Consider the following 9,914-nt stretch of genomic DNA (forward strand, 5'->3'; position numbering starts at 1 on the left):
GGGGGGGGGGGTTCAGTGTTTGAGGGTTGTTCAACCACTTATCGTAGGGTTACCAACTTTTCAGAAAATGTTGTAGTAATAAAACCATAACGTCATGATCATATGACGTCTTTATGACGTCATTTATATGATTTTTTTGGGGGGTAAAACCGTCTAAGATTTTTTTTCGTAAAACTCAGATGAATACAACCAAACTTTAACAAAAAGTGTCTATAATAGAATCTTAATGTCTGCTAAAACTTTTGTTGCCTCTGCCAAAAACACTGACGTCAAAATGACGTCAAAATTACGTCATGCATAATTAAGCTGTCCGCCATCATGGATAAGAAATATTGCATTTTAAAATTTGCATTTTTTAAGCCTTTAAACGCAACGCAAATGGACTATAGATTCTCATATGAACATTTTATGTGAAAAAACACGGACTTGAGACGAAAAAATAGTTAGAAAAAAAAAGTTACATAAGAGGTTGGTCCGCCATCTTGGATTTTGACCGATGGCGTCAACAAATTAGATTAAGCATGAATATTTAATGTTAGAAACTATATAAAATTATATAAACATTTTATTAGTTTTAAAAAGGAATTGTAATCAAATAGTTTGCAAGTGTGCTTTTCCGCTCTATGGATCTGTTTGAAAATTACATTAGAAAGAAAGTAACGTGACGAAAATTGTCTATATCCCGTTCCGCCATTACCCAGTATGGTACCCAGATTGTCCACACCACCGACCCGCGGGAGGCCTGTAAAGGAGCCAATGTTATTGTTGCAGACAGGAGGTTAAAAAACTACACGGGGCCGGAGGAAGAGAAACTGGAAAAACTCAAGGCTCTTCAAGGATATCGCGTCACTCACAAGGTATGTTTTTTTTTAAATTTTGTTGACAGTTGTTTGAAAGTTTCAGCTTTTCAGAAAGTTTTTAAACTTAAAGCCGACCATGTTCGGCTGGAGTTAGTGCGCAATGTCTGAGTCGGTCCTAAATGTTGGACAACTACCCCAACAAAAAAAATAGTTAAGAAACCTCTTGTCTCTCTTGTCAATTTTTTCTTCTTTTTTTCATTTTGTTATACCCCAATTAAAAACGGAACAACATCTCCTTATAAAAGTATCTAAATTTCAATCTTCAACCGGATCCATGGATTCTGCCTGGTAAACGAGTTTTGTTGGCCAATTTAATACAGTGTCTTTGGTGCAACTGAATAAAGATAAACTAAATTTCGCAGTGTTAGGTTGTAATTGTCATGTTTCTGTCCTCCCAGTTTGGTGAGATGGCTGCTAAAGACTGGGTGTTTCTTCACTGTGGGCCAAGAAAACAGGACGAGGTGGACGATGCTGTGTTCTACAGTCACAGGTCACTCGTCTGGGAAGAGGCTGAGAACAGGAAGTGGACTGTAATGGTAAGGAAATGGTTATTTTGCAAAGTATGTGCTCCCACGCAGAATACCAGTTAATGCCAAAGCAACATCCTTGCAGATCAAGTTTTTGTAATAAAACCATGCATGTTAATACACACATTGCAATGATGCAGTAGTCAACAACGCCACTAACCATACTTTGCAAAACGTATCTACGTTAATACGCAAATACGCGCACAAGCACACATATAGACGCGTAAACACACGCACACACGCACATACAAACACACGCACACGCGCGCACACACACACACATACACGCACAGTCCTACATTGCATATAGCTGCAAAATATGCCTAGGTAACATGTCTTTTAATGTCTTTTTTTTCAGGCTGTCATCCTCTGTCTACTAAAATGCCACGCCTGTACAACCCCCAAGCCAGACTACTAGGCTCATTGCCTGGACCTGTGGGAATATAGAAGCAAATGAAATAAAAGATTGAGCACGTAGCACGTAGGAATTCTGCAGTTGAGTTGATTTAAACCGACACTTAAAGTAGTGGTTAGAAAAAATGCATGCAGCATGGACGTTGTAAAATCCAATTACTTGATGTACAGTCTGCACGTCCTTGGTACGACCCTGACCTCATCTTACTTTGACAGCTGGCTAAGCATGGATTGTAATGCTGACAAAAAACACGACATTTACGACATCAATGTTGTTTATACAGTCTCCTCACCTGTAACGTCCAGTGACTTGATATGGTAAATGCGTTCTTGGAATAACATTGGCCTAATTTCAATATATATTAACGGTATTATACTAGTAACAATGAGGTAATTTATATAGCCTCATCGCTTGTAATACTTTATAACTCTTTACAGTAAACGTGCCCCTGATATGACCTTGGCCTAATTTCAACCTGACAGCTGACTTCGCACCAACTCATATGTTGACAAATTTTTCAAACATTTTCAAAATCAAGGTTATCTATATAAGGCCTCTTCGCTTGTAACGTTACATTACTCGACACAACGAACACGCCCTTGCCATGGTATTGGTCTCATTTTAATGTAACAACAATCAGCAATATATAATTAGAGTCAGCAATATATAATAAAATACCAACTCTAGTATTTATCAGAACACAACATTTGCTTATGTTCCTGACACAGACTTTTAGAATTGTTTTTTTTTTTTTTGGTTTTATTATAGCAGAAATAGCCTGTGGCAGTGTGTGTTACATATTTCGTGCGTGTGTAAATTTGATATGGAGACCAATAACATAGTATTTGCACATGTTGGTCTGGTTTAGGTGTGGTTGCTGATTGGTTGTTGACAACCGCACCTGATGCCACATACATGTACGTATAATAGAAAGAAATGCCTTGTCAAGTACATGTATTGACGAATGAAAATGTCTGCCTTTGGTTGTAAATCAGTGGAAACATGTCACGTAATTTTCATTTTTATATACCTTGCTATTTTTTGTGTAAAGAGGATCATAGCACTGAAAATAAATACATGTACATGTATCTAAATCAAATTAGATAAGATTAGGGGTGTTGTCAGGCAGACTATATCTTATTTTAGGTGCGGTTATTGACCGTTTGTTGACATCGTTCCGTATCGTTATGGAGGTCCTGTGTAAATGTTTACCATAATGATTAATGTCTGAGAAAGTTTTATATAGCGCGATATATACTAAAATATGCTCCAGACAAATACCAGCCATTCTAGTTTATGAATAGCAAGCACGCCGGCGCCCTTGGCCTTATTTTTAGCTGACAGCTAAGCACCAACTGCTATGTTGACACAAATACATCAATTGCAAAGTGGAGGTTATTTATAGCCTCCTCGCTTCTAACCTTACATTAGTTGATACGACAAACACTCCCTTGGCATATCCCTGGCCTCCCTTGAAAAGGAACAAGGTTTTTAATGCAGAAAATTGGCTTTATGCCATGTGGAGGAGCGGTTATGATTTTGGCCATTTACTGTGTTTTTTTAGCTGCGAGGGCTTATTTTGTCCGGAACTCTGTCACCTGTTTTAAACGTAGCAAGAGGCTGATGAATTAGGCAGGCAGGTAGATCATAACCAGCTAATCTGTACCGGCTCCATTTGTAAAAGAACATAATGGTAGGAAAATGAGTGCAGTTAAGATAAATCTTCGGATGCTATTTGTATAGAAAAGTTCATCAACTGATTTTTTTCCAACTAAGACACTTTTTGTCATAATCGATGAAAAGCCTCTTATTCTTAAAGCTAAAATTAGGTAACGTAGGGAAATGTATGTTGCTTTTGATTAATGTTATGTACAAAACGCCTGTTCCCTTCTATGGTAATTTGACACCTCAACAGTAATCTTTTAGTCCAGTGATAGTATAATTCCAGCTACAAGTGTAATATTTTGCTTTGACGCAAGTACCAAATACTCTAATAATCTATCCAAACGTAGAAGGGTAGGGCCCATAGTTAATATACCAACAGATGGTGAAGTCGTCTATAATCTTGGCTGGTAAGATTATACCTCCCTGGCCCAAAATGAACCTCTGACTTAAGTGTGCATTTTTCCATTCGATTTAATTATTTTTATCCAAAAATTTATCCTAAAGTGACTTGATAAATGATACAGACAGGGTATATCACACCAATTTTGTACTACACTGCACTTGTCTGTAACTCTGGCGCCACCAAAGTGTAAACAGAGAATCCCAAACGTGTTGAAAAATGTTCTTGCTGGATTCCACTTGATAACGCCTAAACCTCACTGTACTGGTTATGCCAACGTCCTTCTAAAACGGGCCGACTTCACTAGTAGACAGAAGGGAACAGCTATATCCAGACGTCCTAAGGTCCCCAATGAAGTCCAATATAGCGATTGCCTCCAAGAAAGTAAAACCTCCTGCCAGAATACTCGAAAACAAACAGAAAATGACCATGTCACTAATCTACTTATCTACTTACCTACTTGTCCGATTGGGTCTTTTGGGGACAAGGCAGAGATTTTCTTTGCGCTGCGGCTTTCAGCAGCTGTGTGATTGTTATCTGACCTGCCTTATACAAAAACAACAAATAACTAATAATCTCGTCTCGAATACGTTTCAAAAAAGCTGTAAGCTTTTTACCAAACCTGAGTACGGATGCCATAGAGAACCAGCCTGTCTTCGGACCTGGAGAAGACTGTAAGGCGGGATGGACGGACGTATCTGCGGACTTTGATGAGGATGACGAGTGCCTGGAAATCATGGGAAAGCCCGTCATGGAGCGAAAGCAGACGCCTTATATGCACAAACTGGCGAAGATCGCATGCTGCAAAGGTAAGAAATGGATCACTTAAACCTTTCTCACAATCTACAGCATACACAGTTTTGCCATGTCTGTACTATAACTTATAAGCCTTCCACTTATGCCAGGTCTTTTTTATTTTTCCAAAATATAGATACATCACGTTTTGCTACACTGCTGATAGCTTAAAATATAAGAATTATACATTTTTTTTATATTGCATAATTAAGTATTGCCTTCGAGTGTGTGGTATGTTGTAGAAATTTCCTTTTTTGGATGATTTGTATTTTACCTTAGTACACTGACAGTGTACTTTTTGTGTAGGTCAGCAGTTACCAGTTAAGTCCGCCTGTGTCTACATTTCAATAACTCGTGTCACTGACAGTAAATAGTAGGTACTAATTATTATTTGTGTATTCGTGAGACATTCCAAGGGGGAATGCCCTCTTAACATTAGGCCAAGGTCGTACGATTATTATACATGCATGATAGCAGATTTGAGATATTCTGGGAACAGTCGTGCATACGTTGCGGGCCAAATGGAAGCATCATCTGCCGTGGAACATAAGTTTTGCAGCCACAAAGAGAACCCACTGCAATTGCGATAGACTAGACTAGTCTAACTTGTTTTTGTAATATTTCTTTTTCTTTTAGGGGGGATATCCTTGAAATCGGTTTTGGCATGGGGATAGCTGCCTGTGAGATCGAGCAACATGACATTGAGGAACACTGGGTCATCGAATGTAACGGCTGTGTTTACGAGAGGCTAAGGACGTGGGCCGATAATAAACAGAAGCAAAAAAGTCAGTAAAGTAGAATAAAATGATAATAAACATTGGTGATTTTCTTTTTTAAAAGCGAAGGTTTGGCGACGTTACATAGTCTCCACTGTGTACTAGGTCGCATACGTTTCTTTAAAGTAGCCTGTATATAGAGAAAGTCAACCATGGGATTACAATTAGGGTCTAAAAATTGTAACCCTATTTAAACTGGGGGGGGGGCTAAAAGTGAATGCGCCAAATTTTATGTCGGATATCGTTTGAACGGCTTGCGGTAGGGCCACCACACGTGGTGACTTTTCCTGAAATATTTTTGAAAAAAATTATATTTTACTGTGTTGAATATTTTCCTGTTGCCATGGCGACGCGTTTCCGACAGCCATTTTCTGCGAAATTCAGTAATTACTCCGTGAAGGAGGTCAGGACCTCCGGACGGAGTGTTGTGATCGGCTGATTTTTCATGTTCGCAGTCAAAACACTGGGTTCTCTTTGTGAAATCGGCACGCAATTTTATACGCCGTCTGCGGGCATGCCCGTGTTGATGCACGAATGTGAATTTTTGCCGTTGCTGCTTTCGCGGTCAATGTAATATTGCAGACGCACCCCTACAATTACGAGGCGAATTGGAATGGTCCAGAAAAACGCGTTGTTTGGAATAGCAGTGGGGGGGTGGAACTTCATGCAGATACGGGGTGGTTTTGATAAGTGGTTCCAGATGTTTTTGCCCATGCTTAAGAGATGCCAAGTTTTTTTTGGAAGATGTTCGCAGCCAAAACGCATTCTTCCGTACGTCTCATTTCTGTGTAATTTCGCATGTGGTGTGGCATTATGTCCGGGATGATGCACGTCTTTTTTACTTTTACCGTAGTTGTTTTGATATTGAAGTAAATGCATATTTTAGAAACATCCCTACTTTTACAATCCTGTGGAATAGGCCGTAGGTTTAGGCAGTTGTCTGGTAGCAGAGGTACTCTAAGCAGATATCCTGGTTATCTGGCCGGCGGTAGTAACACTCGCGGTGCTTACCGCAACTGTTGCTGGAATTTGGCCTGTTCCAGGCGCGCTTAATTAGGTACAGGCACGGTAAGACGGTGGGGCTGTCTTTGTTACTAAACACGACCATGATAGTCCGATCTTTATGTGAATGCAATGATTGTGTGTGTGTAATTAAAATGAACTTCGAACTTGAAGCACAGTATCTTTACACGCCCTGGGAGCAGTAATGGATTTAGCTCTTTGTATGTTTTATGCTTGTGACGGGCCCTCATTGTATTAACCGTTGCCTAATTATAATGTCTTCACAGTAGGTCTGGCGTTGACGCTTGGGATTTTGTTGAAATATATAAAACTTCACGGAGGATTGTCACCTATGGCTTCTTTTTTTTTTGAGAAGAGGCGAAAATCAGTGCGCGCGTGAATGTCATCCATAAAATTAAGTCGGTGTGGCCTAAGTCACGGTGACGGGCTTGAGCTATGTGAAACCCAATTTGGAATTTCTATGCCAGAAAAGCAAGCACAAATTTGTGTGGGAGCACGTTTTGTGTCCAATTGAAGCATAGCGAGGTACACATTGGTCTTTGTTGTTTCTATTGTATCTTTGAAAGTTGATTGGCACCGTTGTAAACTCTGTTGTGCTTCATATTTATGTTTGTCGTAGCGACACCTGATTGTTCTTCCCTTCTCTCCAAAAAGCGTTCAGGTATTGTGGACTATCCTCTGTACACAACACTCTTTGTAACATGCTAGCTGTTATGAAAAAATGTGGTAAAAGCACTGGTAGGGCAGATCGATCATTTATGTAGAAGAATGTTTACGTACTAAACGAATGTAGTTTGATTTTAATTAAGAGATTGTGAGCATGGGGCTGCAGTACCTTCATTCTTCACTAACCGGCGCTTTAGGAGGGTCATATCACGACCAGGCAGATTCGCTATTTTCGATGGGGCAAGGGGACTTTATGTTGGCAGCTTGTGTCCATTGTCCGAATTGGCTATTCCAGGTAATTGGCTGAAGTATCTTCACTCTTCCCTAGGATTCGCTTTAACAACATCCAGCGTTTCATGTTAATCACTGATATATATTAATTTGACGATCTATTTGGTCAATTGGGAGGGCGTGCATGGGGGTTTCCGACAGTTATGAGAGCCTGTATGAGACCGTGGGGAGCCGGTTACAATATACAGTGTAAAAAGAGCGCCGTCTAGCGGCCTTACTTGATACTACAGTATAAATGATTGATATACTAGTAACACCCTCAGTTTAATTTGGGACCGGCCTCCCATATCTCCCAATTGGGCTAACATCGCAAACTGAAAGTAAAAATGATGTTATAAATACGTAGCAGCCATTGATTACCCCCTATCGCTATCTATCACCAAAAAGTCTAGACCACAGCATGTTCAGGACGGAAGTTCTGCTGCAGTACAAAGGTCAGCCACCAGGAGGCCCAGATTTTATCTTGACTTTTGCCTTCCTATGAACTACCAACATACCAAATGTCATCACAATCCATAAAGTTATGCTGACCACAAGTATGCGGAAACACAGACACACAGACAGGCCGCAAACAATCGCTACATTGTCAATTAGGTAATAATCAATAGAATCAGCCCAAGGCCGAAGTGGGCAATAAACTATATGTAAGTAATGAAATACACCCAATGTTTGCGTTGCGTTTTATTGAGAAACACACGCTTTTTAACATTTTTAAAACATTTGCAAAAAAGCTCAGATAAACCTGAATCCCTACAGACAAGTTGTATTCTTACTCTATTGTTAACCACAGCTCTTATCGCCATAACGTTTATATGGGATCCAGGCTGACTGACTCACACTGTTGCATGCTGAAACATAATAAAATGATATATACGTGCCAGTTATAAGAATATGAGATTAACACACATTCTTGGTCATAATTACTATAATTACACAAAAGCTATGTGTCATCCTAACGCAGAATTCTTCACAAATTAAGAAAAAAGTAGTCTACATGTAACAGCTGGGCATTTTCTCTTTGCAGGTTTTCCCCAATCTATAGTCTCAAGACTAAGGCCGTGTTTAAGTGAAGTCACCCAAGGCGCTTTACATGTGGTTTACTCCAAAGCCGATTTCAAGTGGCTCCATCTAAAGACTCCGAAATCACATTAAAAACGGCTCGATCCCAAGCCACATCTAGAGGTTGCTTCGAATCGGTTTTCCCGCATCGCGATTTGCGTCTAAACGCAATGTGATTTCAATGTAACTTCGCCTGGTCATGGATTACGGGGTGATATTTCTTTATTTATATGCAATGCCAACTTTAACGTGGCAGCAATGGTCAAATATTGTGTCCGTTCTAGGGCGAGCTTCACCGCCTCTGGCGGGACCACGTCGGCATTAGGCCGAGATACGCTGGGAGGGGGGCATCAGCAAGCAGGCGCCGTTCGGACAGGTGTCAGGGCGCTCCACACCGTTCGGAGAGGTGTCAGGGCGTTCCACACCGTTCGGATAGGTGTCAGGGCGTTTCACACCGTTCGGACAGGTGTCAGGGCGTTCTGTGTCGTTCGGATAGGTGTCAGAGCGTTTCACACCGTTCGGATAGGTGTCAGGGCGTTCCACACCGTTCGGATAGGTGTCAGGGGGTTCCACACCGTTCGGATAGGTGTCAGGGCGTTCCACACCGCTCGGACAGGTGTCAGGGCGTTCCGAGCGTTGACCTCTGACATTGATAACACGCCACCTTGCGTGTTATCTTCAAACAGCAATAAGTGTAGCTCAAGCGAATTGTGATCGGACACGGTTTCACAGGAGTGTGTGGCACGTGGACCAGATGTGAGGAATGTGAGTTACCCGAATCGCGGTTTGGGTGACTTCACTTAAACACGGCCTAAATGTCCTCTGAGCTGAATAGATAACAGATGAATGTATGAAGTAAATACAATTGTTACAGTCATGGTGTGTTTCCGTCTGTTTACACACGGAACCTATACTTACAAAGTGTCACGGACAGGTCATTTCTTTGAAGACTTTGATGAAGAAAGAGGTTCAAGATACCGCCAACGACACGCTGTACAAAGTCTGTAATACGGAACCTCTCTCCATGAAAGTTGAGAAACTCAGGTGGTCTCTGTTCGGACATATTCTCAGAATGCCACAAGACACACCTGCACATAACGCTCTGGAATTTTCATTCCTTAGCTCTTAGAGACATAAAGCTAGCAGGGGGAGACATTGTATCAACCTACTCAGCCTACTGAAGGGAGACCTGAAGCGCAGAGGGCTAGGCCCTCCCACAACAGAAAAGAAACTCAGGGAGCTCAGAGAGCTTGCGAAGCAGAAGGCAAGGTGAAAAGAGATGAAGAAAGACTGAATGCGGCTACAGGACATCGACTGTAGACGCAGAACACAGTGAATGATGATGATACCGCCAAGAGAAGACGACTCACTACTAGTATCTATAAGTAGATCTGGGGGTCATCTCCAAGGGCACATTGACATTTTAACCCTATTCAG

At 41.1% G+C, this 9,914-nt stretch overlaps 1 protein-coding gene and 1 pseudogene across 1 annotated transcript in view; both read left to right on the forward strand.

Annotated features, from left to right (window-relative positions):
• The window catches only part of LOC109479175 (ornithine carbamoyltransferase, mitochondrial-like), a 7,315-nt gene extending 5,510 nt beyond the window's left edge, over window positions 1-1,805 (forward strand). The window contains exons 8-10 of the mRNA XM_019781067.1: window positions 702-857; window positions 1,259-1,396; window positions 1,746-1,805. Coding sequence (XP_019636626.1) covers window positions 702-857; window positions 1,259-1,396; window positions 1,746-1,805 — 354 coding nt within the window. The remainder of the gene's footprint in view (window positions 1-701; window positions 858-1,258; window positions 1,397-1,745) is intronic.
• A 2,041-nt stretch (window positions 1,806-3,846) lies between these two features.
• The window catches only part of LOC109479119, a 37,549-nt pseudogene continuing 31,481 nt past the window's right edge, over window positions 3,847-9,914 (forward strand).

Source organism: Branchiostoma belcheri, unplaced genomic scaffold (assembly GCF_001625305.1).
Source record: "Branchiostoma belcheri isolate BF01 breed outbred unplaced genomic scaffold, Haploidv18h27 scaffold47, whole genome shotgun sequence".
NCBI classification, from domain to species: Eukaryota; Metazoa; Chordata; class Leptocardii; order Amphioxiformes; family Branchiostomatidae; genus Branchiostoma; species Branchiostoma belcheri.